Raw genomic sequence first — 23,555 nt, 5'->3', positions numbered from 1 at the left:
TTCAGACTTTTTTTTTTTTCACAATTCATAAGCTTCATAAGACTTTTTTTTTTTTTGCAATTTCAAGTTTATATCGCACAATTCTAACTTTTTCCCTGAATTCTAAGTTTACATCTCACAATTCTGTTTTTTTTTATGTGTTTCTGCCATGACTTTGTAATTCTGTTTTTTGTTTGTTTTGTATTTTTTGCAATTGTGAGTTTTAACAATTTAGATTCCCCCCCCCCCCCCCACAATTTAAAAATCTCAATTGTGGGACATACTGTAAACTCAGCATTGTAAAAAAAAAAAAAATCAGGATTGCAAGATAAAGTTGCAATTAAATTTTTTGTATTTAATTTTTTTTATTGCATGGAGGAAATGGGCTTTCATACTGTAACTGTAGTTCATACTTAAATTAAGTATTATGGGTGATTGACCACAAGGATGATAACTATAACTGTAACTGTAATGTTTTAATAATCACTAATTCTATAATGATAATGACACAGAGGAGCAATATCATTTGATTTCAGCTAATGAAAAATAAAAACATTGACAGCCAATCAGAATCATTCCAATATTAATGAGCTGGAGTATTTTGAAGCAACAGGTGACAAAACTGCATTGCATGCTCATGATCAACAGATGTTATTGTGAGTTGGTGTGGATGCTAATATAGTTATTGTTCTTTGGTCTTTAGACTTAAAAACTGAGCTCTTTTCTTGCAACCATCCATGACATAGCTCATAATGGACTTTAATATAAGAAGGGGATGACAGTCCTATGTCTGACCGCCTATTTTAGCAGTTCACAGACCCTCTGCCTCCATCTCTCTCCTTCCTGGACCTTTAATTAAGTGTCCTCCGTCCACAATGGAGCTCCCAGGCCAGAGCTTTGAGTGGTTGGGCAGACAGATCTGGACTAATCAGGCTGTAAATTGGCTTTCGCTGTAAAAGAGCTTATATCCACGTCAGAGTATGTAGCGTTATTCAGGTCACAGTGGGGGAAACTTACACTGGTATCAAACTAAAACTATTAAATAGACCAGATGGATACAATAAATATGACTTTACACATGACAATAGCAATATCCACAATAAGCGAGAAATGTTCTATATGTGACCCTGGACCACAAAACCAGTCATAAGAGTCAATTTTTTGAAATTGAGATGTATATATCATCTGCAAGCTGAATAAACAAGCTTTCCATTGATGTATGGTTTGTTAGGATAGGACAATATTTGGTCGAGATACAGCTATTTGAAAATCTGGAATATGAGGGTGCAAAAAAATAAAAAATAAATACAAATTTGAGAAAATTGCCTTTAAAGTTGTCCAAATTAAGTTCTTAGCAATGCATATTACCAATCAAAAATTAAGTTTTAATATATTTACAGTAGGAAATTGACAAAATATCTTCATGGAACATACATTTTTCTTAATATCATAATGATTTTTGGCATAAAAGAAAAATCAATCATTTTGACCCATACAATGTATTTTTGGCTATTGCTACAAATATACCCCAGCGACTTAAGACTGGTTTTGTGCTCCAGGGTCAAATATAGTATGCCGAATAAGAAAATACATGTCCATTATGCAGGAAAAAAGAAGTAAATGCTGCTCTAAATAGAGAAAATGTACTTAAATGTTTTTGGGAATTTTATATTTGACTACTAGTAAAATCAAAAACTAGCTCTCTTAATTACATTTCCAAGGACAAACCATCATACCTTTTACTCTTTAAAATGTCTAAATGTATAAAGTGCTATGGTCTTTCTGTCCTATATCCTTAAAATGATATTTTTTTGTCCAGCTACAAACAAACCAAACAAATTATTTTACACATTATTTTTTTATTAGCTACGTAATTTAACATTTAAATGAAAAATGTAAATGGCCACAGCTGTGGTCATAAAGATTTTTCATATGTTAGCACAATTTTTGATCTAAAGTGGTTTCTTTAAATAATGCATTATTGCTTTATTATTTTAACTGTTAACTTTAATAGGACAGTCTAAACTGTCTGACAATTGATTATTATTTTGACATGGTATAGCCAAACTGAAACTACGTTACTGAGACTAAACTGTGCTCTAGCACCTTAAAGAAAATTAATTTGTTTACTCCTACTAGCTACCATCTTCAAATTCTTGCTCTCCAAAGCCATTGTACAATTTCTCTCTCTCCCTGTGTCTGATCAAGGATGTCCATCAGTAAGAGGATTGCAAACAGGCCAGAGATTTCCACTGGCCCTATTAACAGAAAGTGGTTTCACCTTTCTCTCAACCTGTTCCTCTGATAATACACGTTATAAACACTCCCTGAGATAATTAGCTCTTCTCTGTATCCATACAAAAAGCCACCTATCATGGGCTGTGTATATACACACAATAATGCAAATTCAGTACTAATGCACTTCTAAATGGTGCACTAAATCTGAATCTTTTGAGTAGAAATAGCATGCAGTGTGCAGACGGATGGATAGATATTGGACTAATTTACATCTAAATCTATAACTCAGCTGAGACCCCCATATCTTATTTTGATATAATAGGATATGCGATTTCTTTTATTTATCAGATTATTTCCAGTTGAAGTACACAGACAGACAGCGCTCTCTAGTGTTCACAGGCAGCATTACAGACTGATTTCAGTGCCAATGACCTGAGATACACTTTGCGATCCATTATAACATCTACAGTTACAATTCCGTATAATTGAGCATTTTATCAGTGATAGTTTTTAAAATCTGAAAGACTGAAAGATTGTTATTTTAGTTTCACTGAAATATTATTAGAGTTTTTAAGATTTTTTTTTTTTTTACATTTTTATGAGTTTTAAATATATTTGATAAAAAACATCTCTTTTTTGTTTTTGAACATGAACATTATATTTTTTAAATGTTTAAATGTGCTTTTTATTCATTTTTAGTTATTTTAATACAACATGTTAAACTAAATGAAAATGTTGCCTAGTTGAAATATAGTAAGTTTTATAGAAATTGTATTTTATGTCACTCAAATGTCATTTCAAGTAACAAAATTTGTTTTATGGTTTTAGTTCTAGTCAGAGCCGTTAAGAATCTGGTTCTAGTTAACTAAACTAGCCCTGAGAGATTGAGAAAGCAAAAAACTAACTTAAAAAAACAAACAAACAGTACATCTAAATATATTTGTAGTGTCCTAAAATTATAGTGTAATTACATTTGCAGTAAAGAAAATAAAATAAATAAAAATAAAAAGTTCACAAGATTCACTGCAGAGGTACACTGCCTGTTGGGAGCACAAACTGCAGACTGACCTTTCGAATCTATTCATGCACAAAAGTGTGGGGGAATGACGCTGCATTTCCACCAGCTTATCTGTGAAGCAGCAAACTTCAGCAGCATTCAGACTTCCTCTCTCTCAGGTTTTAAAGGGAACAAGACTGCATACACCGACCTTTAAAAAAAATAATAAAAAACTAACAATTAACAAAAAATAACAATTTAATAATGATGATGATGATGATGATGATAATGATAATAATAACAATGACATTGTAAATGTTAAATTATATGCATATTTAAAACAAAATTTAAATATTTTTAAAATTTAAACATTTAAATAAAATGTTTATATATAGCACTTTAAGAACATACTAAATATGGTACTTCAAGTATTTAAACAACGTGGTACTCACACGTCCGTATATCCGTTGTTACCTCACCTCATGAATATTAAACGTCCGTGTCTCGCGTCACGTGCCTAAGCAGTGCCTGGTACCCTTGAGCTGAAGTGAACTGTCTCCCTCACACAGGAAATAAATGAGCACAGTTCATAAACAGGTAAGAAAATATCGCGATATTTCATGTTCTTGAAGAATAACTCAAATTAGGACTGCACCAAGAGGCATTCATTATAATATAGGCCTATGTTTATAACCTTGCAAAAACAGGAAAATTCTCAAAACATTTTAGTACTGTGAAGGAAGCCTACTGTAGTAGCCTGTCAATAAACTTTAGCCTACTGACAAATACATGTAGCTACTTATAAATCTAAAATTAATGTTCCATAGGCCTACTCATCATCATCCTTTAAACGATACGAATTCACATTTCTCGCAGAAAATTGCTGTTCTATAATTCGTTTGTATATTGATATATATTTTTTTTAATAAATGCATAAATTATATATGAAGACAATTGAAGAGTTCAGATGCAAAAGCCACTAAGTGCCGTTTGAAATTTTCTTCTAAAATTAGCATTTTTATCAGGCCCCCAAGTGTAGGTTCAGTAATTTCACTTTAATGGCAATGAATAGGCTAGGTTCTTTCCATTGCCATTTAAGTGAAATAACTGAACACATTTCAAAAGGCACTAAGAGGCTTTTCCATCTGAACCCTTCAATTGTATTTAATTGGCTGTACTTGTACTCTGCACAATAGCAATACAGTTTAATCTAATATTTCCTTTTGCCTCTCTTATAAATTGCATAAAATTCGTTGAAGTGTTGGAGGTCTGTTACATGACATGATGAGTTCTGCCGCAAGTGGCGCTGCGGATTTTCCACCATCAGCGGACATTACCGAAGGGAGGAGGCGACCATCTCCCGGACAAACCCCCGCTAAACCGGCCTCAAAACCCAGCGGCAGCCGCTCCTCATCATCCGCCGCGGCGAAGCTCGGAGGAAAAGGCACTAAAGGACGCGAGGGAGAGCAGGCGGCTCAAGGAGCGCGTGTCGTGAGGGTGAGAGGTGCGGCACCTGTTCATGGTGCTGAAGCTGAGGCGGTTTGGGAAACCGAGGAGCGGATTGATCGCACTCCATCACCAGACACGAGCCGCGCGCTGCGTTTACCGTGCGTCCACAGAGACTCGTGCTCGGAGCAGGCCGGCGGCTCCTCCGGTGGAGGTGTGAGGGGGAGAGAGAGGCAGAGTGAGGCCGCCGCGGGAGGAGAGTACGTGGGCTGCGGGCCGGCCTTCTGGGGCGGGGGCTGTCTGCATTCAGAGCTCATCCAGTATCACATCAACAAGCGCTTGAAGAAAAGAGGCAGGATGCAGCGCACAGCATCAGGCGAGGCGCAACCGGGACCGGGACCAGTACCGGACGCACAGGCCGCGAGCGGCGCCGACGAGCCCGTGACACCGCAGAATGAAGCCCTGCAGGACGAGATCCAGAGACTGGAGGATGAAAACGAAGACCTTAGGGTGTGTTTGCTATGCTTGAGAAATTATGACGATGAAATGTATCATGTAAAAAAAAAAAGATGGATGAAATTGCTGGGAGGGTGGATGGATGGATGGAAAAGATAGATAGATAGATAGATAGTTTAATGGCTAAAGATGAATAGAGAGAGAAATACGTTGTCTCTTTAAGAGCTGAGAAAGACAGACAGACAGACAGATAGATAGATAGATAGTTTAATGGCTAAAGATGAATAGAGAGAGAAATACGTTGTCTCTTTAAGAGCTGAGAAAGACAGACAGACAGACAGATAGATAGATAGATAGATAGTTTAATGGCTAAAGATGAATAGAGAGAGAAATACGTTGTCTCTTTAAGAGCTGAGAAAGACAGACAGACAGACAGATAAATAGACAGACAGACAGACAGATAGATATATGGTTTTCAGTTTAACAGATGAGAAGGATGTATGCTATTGTACAGACAGACTTTGTCTCTAAGAACTAATAAGACAGACAGACAGATACTCAACTCAACTTTTATTTATAAAGCACTTTCAAAACCATTAAAACGGACCAAAGTGCTGTCCATAAATAATAAATAATACATGCAAACATAAAATAACAAGACATAACATCAAGAAAAACATGCAGCCAAACCCTCCGACCTAATCAAATGCCGAAAGCTTGATAAAATAAAGATAGATAGATAGATAGATAGATAGATAGATGGTATGGCAATACTGTTTTCCAAAAAATCTTGGTTCCCACTCAACCTGATAAATTAAAATACTGGTGATTAACAAAAAGAAAAGCCATAGTAAGCCTGCAGAGATGTTGTTCATCCATTTCGAAATAACACTGATCATGAACCTAGAACATAAACAGCACATAAACATTATGACCAATGAGGGGTCCATTTGCTGAAGTGACTTGTATTAACAAATTCTGAATGATTTTAAAAATGTTGCCTTCTGAAAGTGAACAGAACCTTGAGAGAACTACAACACTGTAACAATTTAGCCCCAGTTTCAGAACAAAGCAAACTACAGTTATGAAAACGGCCTTGGTATATGCTGTCACTAATTAGCATGTTCAAGTAACAGTTTGCCAAGGACTCATTAAGCATGTCATGTGTGCAGTTTATTCAAATAATGTAAATGCAGAGATCTAATTTGCATATTTCTGCAATATAATTGCAGAGTAGAAAGCTTGAAAATAAGGGTTTCTCGTAATTTCTTTATTAATGAGCAAACTCTGGTTTTCATAGAATGAGATTGAGGAGATGCGGACAGAGATGGAGGAGATGCGTGACACCTTTTATGAGGAGGACACCTGTCAGTTGCAAGATATGCGGCGCGAACTCGAGCGCGCAAATAAGAACTGTCGCATCCTTCAATATAGACTCCGCAAGGCTGAACGCAAACGACTTCGCTATGCACAAACTGGAGAAATTGACGAGGACCTCCTGAGGAACTTAGCGCAAGATTTGAAGGCAAGTACCAATGTTTTTTTTAATCTTTAAAGGAAACCAGAGAAGGTCTATGATTAATTACCCATCCCCAAGTACTTACTTGCACCATTTTTATCTAATTACTAAAAACTTGTCATTTAGCTGATGCTTCTATCCAAAGCAACATTGCACTTATTACCAAGACATTGTCCCTGGAGCAACCTAAGGTTAAGTGTTTTTCTCAAGAGCACAATGATACTTTATGAATCAGATTTATAACCACTAAGCCACACCACCGCATTCTGACAGGTTGCCAAGGATGTGTCTGTAAGACTCCACCATGAGCTGGAGAATGTGGAGGAGAAACGAACAAAGACAGAAGAAGAAAACGAGCGATTAAGACAGAAACTTATTGAGGTGGAAGTCACAAAACAGGCTCTGCAAAATGAGCTGGACAAAGCCAAAGAGGTATAAATGCAAACACAAATCACTACAAAATCTAAATAGTTCTAAATACTATACATATTCATGGCATAGCCTTCATATAAATTTGTTATGTCCAGTCTCAGAAACGAAGAGGAAGCAAAGATGCACAAAAACCTGAGCGGAAGACTCAGACTCCTACAGAGGTAAGCATAAAACATTGACAGCAACTGGTATGCGGTCAAATGAAGGCTGTTAGGGTACATGATAAGTTTAAGTTACAACCAGTAATGTAATTTTTTTTTTGCAAAAATATGAAGTGCACTACATTGCAAACTATACAAAGAATGAAAGTTGGCATGCAAAAAAAAAAAAAAAAAGTATTACACCATAAAATGTAAATCTGTTGTCACATTTACTGTTGATCTGCAAAATTTCACAGGCAAAATCCAGTCATTTCAAAAGAAATCCATACAGTTGCCTTGTCTACCAACAGAAAGGTGTTTGGTTTAAATGTGACTTATATTTGAGCTGTCCTTCATACTTTGCAAAACCATTTAGGATGGGTCTATTTCTCCACAAAAACCTGCCAAAATTCCTGCTAATGTGCCAGAACCTCAATGCAACACTTTTGTCCACAGGAGGACAATGAGGACCTGAAATGCCAGCTGGCCTTTATTAAAGAGGAGTCTACCTTAATGAGAAAGAAAATGGCCAAGATTGACAAGGAAAAGGACCGTTTGGATCAAGAGCTACAGAAGTATCGTTCCTTCTATGGGGATCTGGACAGCCCTCATCCAAAGGGTGAAGCTGGTGGCCCTCCCACTACAAGGGAATCCGAGCTCAAACTTCGCTTGCGATTGGTGGAGGAAGAGGCCAACATCCTGGGACGTAAAATAGTCGAATTGGAGGTGGAGAACCGTGGCTTGAGGGCAGAGTTGGATGATCTTCGAGGGGAAGAGTCATCTAATGGGGGCTTGTCCGGAGCGGAAGGAGGAATGGGGCGGGAGCAGGGTTTGGAGCTGTCAGAGCTTAGGCAACAACTACAGTTGGTGGAGGATGAGGCAGAACTTCTAAGGAGGAACCTGGCTGATGTAGAGGAACAGAATAAGAGAGTGACATGTGAGCTGAACAAACTGCGCTTTAAAGAGGGTACAAGGCACACCTCAGGTGGTAATGCAACGGCTGCTGCCAATGGAGCGGGAGACAACTCCAAAGCCGAGGCTTTGCAGGAGGAGCTGAAGGCAGCGAGGAAACAGATCAATGAACTGAGTGGGAAAGTGATGCAGCTGCAGTATGAGAATCGTGTGCTGCTTTCCAACATGCAACGGTATGATCTAGCATCTCACTTAGCCATCACGCCACGGGACAGTGATGCAGAGAGCGACAGCGGTCCTGGAATCGGAGGGCGTAGAGGTAGTGATGATGACTCAACTTCCTCTCGCCTCCCTCCCCATCGCAAACGTGAAGGTCCTGTCGGAGGTGAAAGCGACTCAGAGGAAGTTCGCAATGCTCGGTGCCTCACGCCAACTCGTTCTCTTTATTCTCCTGAATCCGCCCGACTCCTCTCACGCTCTATACGGGACAGGCAACAGATGATTGACATCCGTGCCGAAGCGGAGCGATTGGGGCGAACCATTGACCGGCTCATAGCCGACACCAGTACCATCATTGCTGAGGCACGGGTGTTCGTAGCTAACGGGGATCTTTTCGGCCGTATGGAAGATGATGACGATGGTGGGAGGATCAGGGAGCATGAGCTACTCTACCGCATTAACGCTCAAATGAAAGCCTTCAGGAAGGAGCTGCAGGGGTTTATAGACCGACTTGAAGTCCCAAAACCTGACGAAAGAGATTCAGAAGAGCCATTATCTGTGAGTCTGGCAAGAGCCTGTGTGTCTATGTGAAGCACAACAAGAATGTTTGACACACCGTAAAGGAATAGTTGACCCAAAAATCTAATTCCTGTCATTTACTCACCCTTGATTCTCTTTCTTCCGTGGGACAGTGACCAGTGGCTTTAAAGTTCCCAAAAGGGCAAAAAAGCACCATATAATTAGTATGTACAATGGACTCTTATTCTAAGTCTTCAAAAGCCATACCTTTGAGTGAGAAACAGATAAAAAAATGAGGGTCTTAATTAACTGAAAGTATCATTTGCATCAAAGTGCATAATGTCGAGTTTGACATCAATGACAACTGGTCAAAAGACATGCCAGAACATATGACATTTGAAGTTACTGATGTAAAACCTTACATGAATGAATGCAAACACAAATGAGATGTGAAGTACAGCAGAGCAGTGTTAACATTAACAAAAACAACAACTTTTACAAATTGTTTGCGTTAATTGAAATAAAATGAAAATGAGAAAGGTTGCTAATTTTAACTTGGTTGCTAATTAAATAGCACAAAATTAAAATGAAAACTGAAAATATAAAAATAAAAGCTAATTCAAAATTTTAATAAACACTATAATAGTGTAGAAATAATCATATAATACTGCAGCAGAATGGGTGCATTTCATTGATAATATTTTGGTCTGTTTATCAAGCAAAGGTATTTTGCGGTTACAGAAGCCGAATAGTGCAAAGTCATACTTTCATTTAATTTCCACGTAAAGAAAGAGAATCACAGGGAATTACAACAATTTTCATTTTGAGGTGAACTATTCCTTTAAAGGGAGTGAGTTTAATAGTGAAGAACAAGAAAGCACTACATAATTCAGAGAGTTCATCTCCTGACTGCTTTTAACATTTAACAAGATACAGCATATTTTTTATTTGCCAAGATTTTTAAACTATGCAAACAGAAAATGCTAATGACTATAATATCTTAACCTTTCTCTCTTTCTCTCTGATCCTGTCTTCCCATGCACCCCTGTTTTTTAATGCATGTTCGTTAATCCTGTCGGTTATTCACCCAGATGTTTCAGCCCATCATTTTATTCATCCTCATTCTAGTGTTGTTCTCCTCGCTTTCTTATGCCACCATTTTTAAACTTGTATTTCTTTTTACCCTCTTTTTTGTCCTGTGATCACCATCCATCCATTCATTAGCATAGTCATGCCCTTTGTTTTGTTTGTTTGTCAATGTTGTGTATGTTCACCATGGTTGAAGAATCACAGGACGGTCACTTTCCAAGCACAGACCGCACGCTTAAGCACAGAAGTCTGCAAAACCTTCATTTCCAAAAAGCTGGAGAATGTTTTATCCAAATCGTACATATATGGCTGCCGTTGGAAGGTACACCATCAAGACAAGAGGGTTTTTTTTGCAACTAAAGACTATCATACATCATAGGAAAACACTGAGCCACTGGAAACTACATTATCCAGAAGACATTTCTTTCATTGAGGACTATGGTTATCAGGCACACTGACGCTTGCTTTGCCACCAAAGGCTTGCAATGAAATATGGAACTGCAGTTTACTACTAAGGGGCATGTTACCACATTACACATAATGCCTGCCCCTGACTCTAAGATACTGTACATCAGCTGGAATGATTTCCTATCAGAAACATGCAATGGTGAGTAAGAATATGGTATATAACTGTATACTCAGAGAGGTCAGAAAAAATATGCATACGTGTATGGATGGAGAATAACTAACAGGCTTTATATATTTGACTGGAGATGTCAGGAATCATCCATAATTGTGTGATAAGAACAACTGTTTTGCATAGATTGATTGATTGCACAATAATCTGAAGAAATTGCACAAAAAGATTCATGTGATATGCTAAAGAACAGCTGTGGCTTCGATGGGGTGGGTGAATGGGGGTCCAAGTTCACATAAAGTGCCTGTGTACATGATGACAGTATGCACAAATTACCTTCTGCTGCACACTTTGTTGCACCAGAGCAGGATCTGTCTACTGCTGAACGTGCTTCTCATTCCTGCAATTTGGAAATCAGAGATTGCTTTCTTTAAGAGTTTATTTAGCTTGTTGGCATCTCCAGTTTAGTCTCCGTTGAAGCACCTGAGTCTTCAAGTTGTCAGCAGTAATTCCTGAGTAAAATAATTAAAGCTGTAAATAGATTAAAATAATTACAAAAACAAGATCTGTGGAAGTGTTGGGTTCACAATTTATTTGGAGCACGAATACATTTGTTTTGGTTTAGATGAGTCTAGGTGATTGACAAGAAAATTACACTTGGAAAACAACACCACATCTGTTTTTCTAGAGTGAGTCTCTTTTTGGGAATTGAAAGTCATTTCTTCTCAATTTCCTGCCAGCTGAAAGTAAACTCATTAGCGAAAACCATCAAAGATACAACTCTGTATTCAAATTTGCCAGTTTTACTGTGTCTCCATTCTCAGAGGCTTTTGCTTTGATGTTTTCCTTGTTCTCCATTATTGTGCCTGGAAACTATTTGAGTCAGAGGCCAATATTAGGGCTGAACTGTCGGCCGGCTGTTTATTGTGCAACAGCCACGTGTCAAATAAATACAAGCGTGAGGCGCCCATTAAGAACCGTGGACAGCACACTTAGTATCGGCTAATTTTGTCCAATGGTATCTTAAAAACAAAATGGACAGAGTGTTTTGAGAGTCCCAAATAGCCCAGTTGCCTGTGGGCATTAGTAGAAGGCGAAACAACTGGAATAGGAGTCACAAGACCACAATCTGCCAAGTCCTAAAAGCAGACTAGCAACAAGACAGTTTCACAGAGGTGGGGTAGAACTGGGCATTTTAAAATAGCCATGTAAACACTCTCCCTCTGCCTTTGTAATTTTAACCTAGAATGTCGGTGACGACAGTCTCTTGCATGGAGACCACAAATGCCGGAATAAATCTGACATTATGACACCAGATACCTGGCAGTTCTGACGTCGCAGGGGTAAATACTTAGAGTCACTATAAAGCCCCGGGGCCCCCTCAGGACTACAGTTGTTTACCCCTGAGCTTCAGACAGGACCGTAGTACCGGACAGAAGAAACATTTAAGATCCAATACGCAGGATTTTTATGTCACACCGTTGGAAGCAAGCCTTCATGGTCTTTGCACAGTTACGTCCTGTTTGAGTACAGGAGCTGTCAAAGGGGAGGCGGTACTGAAACAAGCGCGATCTTGATTTAAGCAACAAACCTGTACTTGAACAGGTTACTCATACTCTACTCATATTCTGGAGCGTCTGTTTCAATTCATCAAAAACACATGAGAGGGAGTTACTGGAGGAGCCAATAATAAGATTTAACCGGTAAGGATTAAGAAAGCTTGTAGACAAGTACAGAACATAAACCTCAATTTTTAAACCTTTTTAAAGTATTAAATTGTTACTAACAACTCTTTTCTGCGATCTTTCACTTGGGCTGAAAATGTTGGATATATAATTTTAAGAACCTTTTTAGCCTCACTGGTCACATTATACACTGAAAGTAAAGTAATATAAAAGTAAATTACTGTATCTACATATATAAGGACATATACTTGCTTAAGGAATACTAACAAACAATATGTACTTAATATGTAAATAATTTACGGAACTGTTGGTAAATTCACTTGAATTTACTACTATTGTGATCATCTACTTTTACCTATAGAGAGTAAGTGTGTATCAATCATTAAAAGGTGCTCTTACTATATCTTTTTAGTTTTATAACACATAATTACAGAGGGTATAAATATCTTTCCATTATAACGTCATACGGTGGTACATTCTGGAAATTTCGTGAGTTAAACTGGGTGTCATGTTCCTTGACGGAAGAAAATTCCATCCCTAATACCCACCGTAAATCAAAGCTTCGTTACAGAAAAACTTAGTGATGTTACCACGGAAAGGATGCAACTATTCTGAGCTCATCCAAGCGAGTAAATGTTCTACACTTGCTTGGAACTTTGACCTCATCCCTAACCTGAAAGAAGCAGTGTAACCTTGTAGTCAAAGATCTGACTAGACTGGTTGTAGGTGTAGGTTATGCAAGGGGCGACCAGTTACTTTTTACTATTGTACCTTTGATCAAGAGAGATCAGTTTACTCCAGGGAGACTGTCCATGTTATAAAACTGACTTCAGAATCCCTGAAGTCCCTTTAGGTAACTTGAGCATGTCTAATGAAGTTGGTGTCTAAAGAACATGCTGACAATTTTGACAGTTAAGGGCTGGTTTGAAGGACAGGGAATGCATATAGAAAGGATTCAAAGCCTTAAAGCAGGTGTCCAGAGCAAATAGCTGGGATTTTGTTTCCTTCTTTGCGTCTCCTTGAATGGAGTACAATCAAGAAGACTTCACTTATGTTCACATTTGCAACACCCTTAAACTTTAAAGCAAGCCATTGTAGACAGTATAATTTTTTACAGTGACTTAATTTACTTGAGATACCAACTACTACCAGATACTCTGATTACTTAAGAGTACCGTAAAGAATGAATAGGCTATTTCTCAATGATGAATATCTCTTTTGTCTTCATAGAGGTATTGGTGGACTTGCCAATGTGGTCACTCCAGTGACCTTTCAGAAATTGCAGCATAGGTTTCTGAGCACAGACACACATACGCAGAAGAATGGCTGCATTGGAATTGCACTGTGGGCCGGAGCCTGGGAGTTGTGTGTGGGGTGGAGACAGAGCTGACCTGCTTGACAGTTTTGACTCCGAGATGCAGGAATGGGAAGATCAGCTACGGGACATGCAGAGGAAGATTGAAGAGGTGAGACAAATTTTCAACTGAAGTAACGCCAGTCAGTATGACAGAATCCATATCCATCCAACAATCTCCATATCTAGAGAGAGAGAGCTTCTTATTCAAAAATGTAAATGAACTTCAAAAATATAGTGCTCTGGTTTGACTATAAACCATTCCAAAAGATCCACTGGCACTGTTATCCTGCCTGTACTAGAGCCACGGAGTTGTTGATGTTGTGATAGTGGGCACTAACAAGAATTGTGATTGGCTGAAAGGATCTTGACCCCCTGTTGCCTAAGTTGGCTCCATCTCTTGGATATAATAATAGGTGCTTCGCCCCACAACACCATGACTGTGACAGATGTTAACAAGCTTATTAAATCCAAAGGGATAGGGGTTACAGGCTACTTGTGAACATTCACAGTCTCTCTCATATCAAAACACAGGAAGTGAATGCATTCATGCTGAAACAGGCCAACCAAACATGTTGTTATTGATAGATTAATTAACCTTTGAGCATGCAAGCCCTCCCTCTCATTCTAAAGAAGAAACCCCATGCTGTTTACTTCTGCACAGGTTGCATAACTAGTCTATGCAGTACATCATGCAGTGGCAGCTCGTCGGGGAAGGCAGGGGAGGCACAGCTTCCCCATAATTTTGAGGTGAAAATAGGAGGACGATTTAATGTTAATAAAATTCACAATTCATTTCAGTTCACATCTCAGAATTAGTATTTTTTGTTTGTAATTTCACAGTTGTAATACCATAACGTGAAAGCGCCGCTTTTCTATCGCGAATGTGCCGAATCTGCTGATGTAATTATAACCGCTAATGATAGAGAAGGGGAGGGGGAGGCCGGGGAGAGATGAGCTCTCGTGCCTCCGTTGGTTAAAAAAATTAGCCAATCACCATCGAGTGTTCACTTTCAGCGCTGAGGAGTGTTGAGAAAAGAACCCTCGCAAGGGAGGCTAGCCTCCCTTCTGATATCAACCAATCAGCAAAGAGACGTAAATTACGTGATATTAGTTTGAACGTCTGCCGCTGCGCTGATAATGTACCAAGTACTTATGATAAGTAGCGATATTGAATATTTGATTGCCAACAGATTTACCAAGCTGTCATTCAAACAGTATATATACAAATTAAAAATAAAGGGAAAACAGCCTAAGCTGGATAGGCCTATAGACAGGCTATCTTGCTGTATGTATGTCGTTTTCTTTACGTTTTCTGACTAAAAGCAACCAAAAAGCCATTTTAAAGTGGTTATGCAAATAATAATAATAATAATCGGCATGGATCCCAGACCAATACAATTAGTGTGCCTCTTCTATTTTAAAACCCACGAGCCGCCACTGACATCATGCCAGTTGTTTTCGCTGACTTGTGGATTTAAAACATTTGCTTTCATGTAGGTGGGAAAAAAAATAATTTATTTTTTTATGTTGAGTTTGTTTCTAACATTGTGATTGTATTTCAGCTGTATAATGAGGTCAAAGCAAGAAGAGAAGCCAGCGAGAGCAGCTCAAACAACAACACAAATAATAAAAATTTGGACATTACTTTGCTTCCTGTCAACTCTCAGTATAGCCACCAGGCCAATGGTTATCATGAATCCCGTGGTCACCCCAACAACAGCCTCCCAATTTGTCAATGCAGTGAAATAAGAGCAGATCCTTCAGTAATGCAAAGCTTTGGCTTTCACCACCCTACTGAATACAGTAATGACTCAAACAATTGCATGCTTAATTCCCTGAGCAATGGCAGCCATTACCCTGCCAGTTGTCACGATCTTGAAAGGCAAGATGCCACCCTAGACATACTCAATGGATACCTTCAACAGGGCCCACATTTTAGAAGGAACGCAGGGAATTTCGGAGTTCCAAACACAGTGAGTGCCTCTTTCACTACTGATAAATCTCTCCTTAAACTGGACTCTTACACCTCAAGAATTTCTTTACACTTTATCCCTTCATTGCCCCTCTTTTTTTTTTAGATCCAGAACCCTAAGGTATATCCAGTTACGCACAGTTATCAAGACAGCACGAAGACCAGCCCGGTAACAAACAGGTAAAACATTTTCAATCTCAACCTATCAGACTCATTCCTATTGTTGTCCAATTATCATGCATGTTTCTTGTTGGTTATATAGACCAACGTGTTTGCGCAATTTCCTCTTGTGTCTACTTGGTTGATTTGTTTTTTTCACATTAGGACTGCCTCGTGTGTGGTTCTGGAGGAGATTGAGGCTGAGAACAAAAAGAACAAGATATCAAATTGGGATGACTCCCAAGCCCGCCACGTTAGCTGGAAAGACCCGGTTTCATCAAACGACCTTCCCCCTAAAAATTCAGCTTCCAAACTGGCAATCAGACAGAGAGATGCTTCTCCTGTAACCCCTCGCTCCACTTACCATGAGTCATCACAACAACCTGACAGGAAATGCCTCTTGCTCGACAGGAAATCTGGCAGCCCATCAGTATTGCGTAAGTTTGGTGCCATGTTGCAGGAGAACGAGGGGAAAACCCTGATAGAGGATGGTCTTGTGACCACTGTTGTCTCCACTGAACCTCTGAGGCACACCAGCACTCCCATTTGCCAGAGCAAATTTGATGCCAGACGGGCATCCTCACGTGTGCCCGTCCAGAAATGCCTTGCAGACTGTGACGCACTGGTAGCAGATCTGGAGCCCAGCCAGGAGTCTTGGGCAGCTGGTCCTTCTAGACACCTCCTCAATGGAGACAAAGACAGTGGGAAGGGTGGTTGTGTTCTTGAACAGCATGGCTTGGCCTATAACTTAAGCCCGACACAGTCTCACCTTAACTCGGGGTATCACAAGGTGGCTTCACTGTCTAAGTCCCACAAAGCGGGCTTCCAGAGTGAGGACCTATTTTCTGACTACCAGATGGTGGAAAGGATTCTGGGAGCAGGATCTCAAAACTTCAGCAAGGTACACAGAGGACTTGGTGTCGACATGATGAGACTGGGAAATGACAACTTGGAGCAACTTCTAGAAATGATGGAAATGGAGAACAACAGAAGCCAGAGGGCCACATTCACCCAGCAACTGGACAACAAGCAGGTGAAGAGGGTACAAATTTGATGAGCACACACATTAAATTTCAGTGCAGTATTTATTTTTGTCTGAATCATTGTGCCCATGCTCTTGGCAAGTGTTCCTCATTCCTGATTCTGGAAAGCCACTTTCATGAAGAGTTTATTTCCAAGTGTGCTCTAACACATCTGGTTTTTAGGTAAACCCAAAGGCCTTGATTAGTTAAAACAAGCACATTTGATTAAAATTTGATGTAAATTTTGCAGGAAAGTTCTCCAGGACCAAGAATTAGGAACTTTGCTTTTGATGCATAGGAGCTGTGATGCTCTCGATCTCATTCTCCCATCTCTCCCTTATGCTACTTTGCTTTCTGTTTCTGCTAACCTGTCAAATAAAGTCATAATATGTTGGTACATAAAATGCAAGTAGATTAATCCAAGCATTGATCATTTATCCAGAAAGATACTTACATTAAAACTTCTTCCTCTCTAGGTCAACCGTGAGTCATCTCCTGCGCCCAGCAGTAGCCATTTTTCTCGTCCTGCTCGACCAGCCAATCAACGTCGTCCATCCAGATGGGCTAAGCATATTCACCCAAGCAAAATCACCCACTCATCCTGCCCACCAAGCCCTGGCCTGAAAGCCAAACAATTCTTGAATTCATATTCCCGGCACACAGAAACTGTCATCATGTGACCAGGAAACAAGAACCTTCAAAGGACATTTTCACCCAATGGCAAAGATGAAACTTTGACCTTTTGTAGAACACAATCTACTTTTTTTGTATATATAACCACCACCACTATATCAAAGTACCTTATTGCAGCCCACTAGGATGGCCTATGGTGTTTTCCTTAAATAACTTCAAAAGGATACCGCTTTCATTTAACTCTGCGTTGTTTGAAGTGCTTTGGAAAGAAACTTCAGTGGACATTTTTTGACCTGGTGAACTTCTGTGCCTATATGAACCCTTCATTGCCTTTTCTCTTTATTTCTTTTTGTCATTCTCATTAAATTTTGTATTCTTTTATTCTGTTTTTTATTTTCCCGAGTGCTTTGTGTACAGTGCAGTTCTTGTGGTGCCATGTAGGGCATTTTTGTAACCATATAAGCATGTATGCAACAGGCATAACATGTATTTAAACATACATGGCAACGAGTTATTGAGCCTGATCTATTATGCATAATCTGTAAAGGTGTGTGCAAACATTTTGATGTTCTGTCATAAAGTCCATTTCAGTACTGCATTAGTGCTTCATAATATTGACATGATGAGGTCATAACAGGCTCATAGTATTTTTTATAAGCCTTATTTGACTGCGCCTGATGTGGGCTGTAACTACTCGGTGCATGGCACCTTTTTGCGGGAACATGTCTGCATTCGCCAGCCTTGTAAAATGCCAAATGAAGTGAATTATTCTTAAGTTCAACATCTGTGAAAAGTAAAGTATATGACATGACAAAAACGTGATGCTTTTTGTTTTTTTCCTCTGGATAATAAACGCAAGTGCTTTGACGAATTAGTTTATTGTTTTTAGTGGTGAATGCTAATGTTAGCACTAATATTTCTGCTCACTGTTACTTTTCTTTGCAATCTGACAAGCTAATTTTCACCTGGTGGACAACAAAACAGACAACAAACATATAGACTTATGGAGCAACCGGAGTCATTAAGGGCCAAGACAGTCATAAACAACGCCCCTTTAACCGTTAGTTTGCTATGAGTGAAAGATGAGATGAGGAGCGCGAAGATAAAACACCGCCCTCTATTCAATATTCCATTTCAGTTGGAAATACGTCACCATATTAAAAGTCGGCAGCATCTTCTGGTTCATGCAGATTTTAAGGGTGGGTTCTTTTGATTTTGGCCAGTAAGCAACCAAATATCAATGTGTTGATAACTTTATTAACCACATAGCAACAACCTATAATATCCTATCGGCAACTTCTCCAAGGTCATGCACCACTCAAATGTTCTTCAGAAATATAAAAAGTATAGTTTAGTATACTAGTTTCCTGAAAATGTGACAACAGTGGGGTAAAACATTTTACAGTCTCTTACATCTTTTTTCACTAAAAAACAAAACAAAAGCAAAAGTATAAGATGCTTCATGCCAACATAGTAAAAAGGCCTCTCTTTAATTAGCTCTTTGTTAAGCAGTATTAACATTGCTCTTGCCCTACGTTACTAAAAGCTATCAAGCAGCATCCTATTCCTCATTCAGAGTCCTAATGTAACCGGCTCTTACCATGCCTTACTATCTCTCTCAGTCCTGCTCTCACAGTTACTCGACCCGCTGATGAAATGTTGCACCTGTGCCTGAAATAGGAAGCGTGACGTTGTTTTGGTGCCAGAAATCTTAGACGTGTCAGTGGAGGGCTGAGGGGGGAGGCGTGTGATGTTCAGGGGGCATCTCTCTCTGTCTCACTCTGAATCTGTAAATGAGTAATAAAGTCTTTCCTGCACTATAACACCTCGCTGGAAGCACAGAACAGCATCTTAATGAGGTCTTTAGATATAGATAGATGTTCACAACTTTCATGCAAGGTCTTCATTGCACACCACATGGATTTATTATTATTGGAGTAACCTGGGGTTAAATGCCTATAGTGAGTGCTCATTGATCACTTGTGGGATTCGAACCAGCATCCTTCTGGTTACCAGCCCTGAGCCTTAACCCCTTAACCACCACTCTTGGGTCCTTGAAAACATGAGGTTTGTGTGAGTGGTGCTTACCCAAACAAAACTCCCGGCTATGATGATACGGTGTTTGCAAGGTGGATGGAAAGGTATTACTTCATTTGCTAAGGCTAGTTACTTGCAGACCAAAGAGCCAAGGCCTTACGATATTCCGGGGCAAGCTGTGTACTGAAGTAATAGCAACAGCGATGCTTTAGCATTGATGACTTGAATGATAAATGCCTAAAGGATTAAATGGACAGCTAGGCATTCTCTATGACGTCATTAAGACGTCTCTCTGGAATTGCTGAATTACTGAAGTCTAATCTTGGACAGCAGAACACCAACAACTTGGCTATATAAAGCTCTCTAAGTGAACACTGATCTCAGATCATCTCAGCCAGTGTCACCTGCTGTTGTAGAAGTGTATGGGGAAAAGCTTGAACGTGTAAGAGTTGCCCAGTAACACACCTGGGATGTCAGAGAGGAAAGACAACCAGTAAGGAGCCCTTCAGATGTCTTGCCATGTGTCTCCTGCTGCAGCATATTACATAAGAGAAAGAGAGGTATTATACTTTCATAAGTTAATAATGATTAGATACAAGAGAGGCCCAAAACATAATCTGCCCAAGTTAGCAAACTCAAATGCTTCTAGCTATGCAAGTTTGATTTCACGTTGTTGCATCCTGAAACACAATTTATAGTACATACTGCATTCTCACTGTTGTCATAAGGGGCATAAGCATCAATTCCCCAAACAGCTTGATCTTCCATCATGATGGAGCAAGCATGTTAAGAGAATTTTATGAAATTTTACAACTCCTCACCTCCACTAGATTTGAAACAACCAGTGACTGATATTTTAAGGTGGCTCTATTGCCCCATAAAATTGCCCCCCATTGAAAGCATTTAAGTTTGTATAATGGGAACATGCACATGACGTGCAGTGTACATACTTGCATGGAGGTATATCTGTGGTCTTAAAGTAATTCAAACAAGTCAAATCAACCTAAATGCTGTTTTAAGAGTCCAAAACTGGACATGCTACAAAGTTATCCTGGTAAGCAAAACAATTCACCCACATGTTATAGAGCTCCAATATATCTGTATATTTACTGCATTTTGAAAAAAAAGCAACGTGAGCCTCTTGGGATCTGTGTTTGAATAATAACCTTGAGTTTAATAAATTTACCTTGAGTTGGTAAATATCACCCATATACTTACAGTAGTCATTCAGTCCATGTATAATGATTTATGTAAGTCTGCGAACATTAAGACAGTAATGCACTCTACATAAATATGCAGTTAAATGCAGAAGTGAATGGAAAGATGTTTCCAGGCTATGCTATGAATATGCTGAGTTACATATAGTAATATACTTACTCAGCAAACTGTTCACCATGAAAACATTTTTACTGAAAAAGCAAACTGATAATAGAAGGTGGTTTATGCTACAGCACTCCTAGTGAATGTGAGAAAGAAAGTGAAGTGACGTGTGGCCAAGTATGGTGTCCCATACTCGGAATCTGTGCTCTGCATTTAACCCATCCAAGTGCACACACACAGCAGTGAACACACACACACACACACACACACACACACACCCCCACACCCGGAGCAGTGGGCAGCTAATGCTGTGGCACCCGGGGAGCAGTTAGGGGTTCGGTGCCTTGCTCAAGGGTCTCATCTCAGTCGTGGTATTGAAGGTGGAGAGAGCACTGGTTATTCACTCCCCCACCTACAACTCCTGAGACTCGAACCTTCAGATTAAAAGTCTGACTCTCTATCCATTAGGCCACAACTGCCCTCCCCATCCATGAATGCAATGTTATGAATGTTATTGTAATTTATGAATTGTGTTCTGCTAGAAGTGTTGGTGTTCAAGTGTAGACTGTATTTTATTATCTAATTTTTGTTCATGAATAAACACCCTTTAAAGTCATTAGCATTAGAATCAAGACTGTTCATACTCTTAAACAGCACTTATAAAACTTAAAAGCAAGCTACATATTACACATTAGCCAGGAATTAAAGGCACTTTCCTTTGCCCACAAAATCAATAATTTGGTCCAGGGTTAAATATTATATGCTTCCATGAAAGAGCTCTGTTATGTAACAAAACCCCAAGACTGAATGCCAAAAGCACACAGTAGAGCACCAAAAACACCTTGAGTCAATCATTTCCACATCCATGCCTCAGATTACTGACCTGACACTTTCACTGCAGTGACGTCATTAGTAAAATCTGATCAGTCCAGCGTAGAGGGAAAACTCTTGAGATCACTCAGGGAAAAAAAAATACCTGGGAGAAGTCAGTCATGTGTATGACTACAATTAGTTAAACAACTATATTTCAAATACTTGGTTTAACTGTTATGCATTGCAGTGACATTCATGCATTGTAAAGTATGGCTTTAGTGTCAAAATATTTGTTGAAGCCACTGTAGACAAACACCTATACAGGAAAAAAATCAACTGCACTAAACCCAGATTAATTTAGTATGCATGAATTCTGTAGGCATTGAACATGCAGTATATATAAGAATAGAAATAATGCTCTGAGATCATAACATTTTACTTTAACTGATCTGAGATCTGCTGGTTGTAATTCCCAATCCCAAAACACATCACAGTTGCTGCTGGCAAATGCCAATTAGAGCCACAAGTCTCCAGAGGGTCATTAATTGCTATAATGGTTGATAATAACATGTCGAGGGCTTTATGTGTGTGGGCTAAACGACAGAATGAAGTGAATGGCTAGTGCAGGCTGGGCATAGCATGACTGTGGCATGGGCACGTGTGCACCTCACGTTGATACCCTGCCCCCCTCTGACCTGCGGTTTAAGGTCACACACATACTGTATGCTCACACTCACACACACACAGCAGGCATACATCCCTCCTCAGTACTGAAATAGACATCTAATAAAATCAAGAGACACAACGGAGAGTGAGAGTGTGTCTGTGTGATAGAGAGAGATAATGTTAATGTTAAGAAAAATGGAAGATAATTTTTACTTAATGGGAACATTTAATAAGTCAGTAATTCATTATTTATTTTTAGTGTGAAAATCTAAATCTCATTTTTATTCCTGTAGTCAAATTTTACCTTTGAGATGCCAAAAAAAAAAAGATAATAAAAAAGGTAATTCTCACTTACAGTATAAAAATGATTGTTATTACTACTACTACTACTATTGCTACTACTATAAAAAAGTCAAATTAAAGTAAATTAAAACATGAAAATAATAAAAAGAATTAGAAATGAATCATGTACTTAAAAGCAAAAAAAAAAAAACATATGTTTTGACAAATTGGTGGCTAATTTGTATTTAAAAAATCAACATAAAATTTAATTTGATGTCTGAGATCATGGAATTAAATATTTTTATTATTAAATAAGTAAAATTAAAGGAAATTAAAAAAATAAATAAAATGTATTCAAAATTATTAATACATTTAAAAAGTGTTAAGGAGTCATGAACTGAGAAACGTCTAGGTTACTTGTGTAACCCTCGTTCCCTGAAGGAGGGAACGGAGACGTTACGTGACTGACGAATTGGGATCTCGCCCGAGAGCCCAATCACCTTCGAGTGTTAACTAAACAAGCCAATGACAGTTGGCGTGCGTGTTTCGCCACGCGCACCCCGCCCCGCAGCGCGGGTATAAAAGGAGAGCGCGTGCAAACGCACATCAGTTTTTCGCTGAGGAGCCGAGACTATGTGCCCCGGCCGTACAGCGGTGGTACAGCAACTGTGGCGACGGAACGTAACATCTCCGTTCCCTCCTTCAGGGAACGAGGGTTACACAAGTAACCTAGACGTTCCCTTTCAGTCAGTCACGTTCGACGTTATGTCAGTTGTGACTGACGAATTGGGATCCGTATGGAAAACGCCACTATTGCTGACCCCCTCCAGTGCCCTGCGGAAGCCGGCAAGTCCCCCCACACCAGCTGGGGCGGAAGATAGGACAGCGGCTAGGCAGAGGTGTCCGCCACTGCTGTTCCCTACAGTGGTACATTGGATAACACTGGGAAAGCGTACCCAGTTGGGACGCTACGGAAGCCACATCCTGCGCATAAGAGGTAACATGTGGAATTACACATATGGACTGGCCCAGGGCAGTACTACATATGGAAGTCCCTGCGGTAGACTCAACCCGCCTGGGGTGAGA

At 39.4% G+C, this 23,555-nt stretch overlaps 2 protein-coding genes across 3 annotated transcripts; both read left to right on the top strand.

Moving 5' to 3' along the window:
- Nucleotides 1-3,774: 3,774 nt before the first annotated feature.
- On the top strand, nucleotides 3,775-10,160 carry LOC107664176 (protein SOGA3-like). Its single transcript, XM_016454644.1, has 7 exons — nucleotides 3,775-3,811; nucleotides 4,474-5,170; nucleotides 6,417-6,641; nucleotides 6,909-7,067; nucleotides 7,163-7,228; nucleotides 7,664-8,896; nucleotides 9,949-10,160. The coding sequence occupies exons 2-7, from the start codon at nucleotides 4,496-4,498 to the stop codon at nucleotides 10,057-10,059; spliced, it is 2,469 nt and encodes an 822-aa protein (XP_016310130.1). The 5' UTR covers nucleotides 3,775-3,811; nucleotides 4,474-4,495; the 3' UTR covers nucleotides 10,060-10,160.
- Nucleotides 10,161-11,899: 1,739 nt separating this feature from the next.
- On the top strand, nucleotides 11,900-18,100 carry LOC107664177 (uncharacterized). Of its 2 annotated transcripts, none has more exons than XM_016454646.1 (6): nucleotides 11,900-12,226; nucleotides 13,439-13,674; nucleotides 15,128-15,538; nucleotides 15,644-15,717; nucleotides 15,862-16,729; nucleotides 17,195-18,100. In XM_016454646.1, exons 2-6 carry the CDS (start codon nucleotides 13,531-13,533, stop codon nucleotides 17,396-17,398), a joined length of 1,701 nt encoding a protein of 566 aa, XP_016310132.1. In that variant the 5' UTR covers nucleotides 11,900-12,226; nucleotides 13,439-13,530; the 3' UTR covers nucleotides 17,399-18,100. The 2 variants fall into 2 exon arrangements, with proteins under 2 accessions (XP_016310132.1, XP_016310133.1); XM_016454647.1 differs by having other exon boundaries at nucleotides 11,902-12,226; nucleotides 15,650-15,717.
- Nucleotides 18,101-23,555: the final 5,455 nt, after the last annotated feature.

Source organism: Sinocyclocheilus anshuiensis, unplaced genomic scaffold, assembly GCF_001515605.1.
Source record: "Sinocyclocheilus anshuiensis isolate Anshui unplaced genomic scaffold, SAMN03320099.WGS_v1.1 scaffold67, whole genome shotgun sequence".
NCBI classification, from domain to species: domain Eukaryota; kingdom Metazoa; phylum Chordata; class Actinopteri; order Cypriniformes; family Cyprinidae; genus Sinocyclocheilus; species Sinocyclocheilus anshuiensis.
The sequence above is the reverse complement of the archived record's forward strand: the minus strand, read 5'-3'. Positions and strand labels throughout refer to the sequence as shown.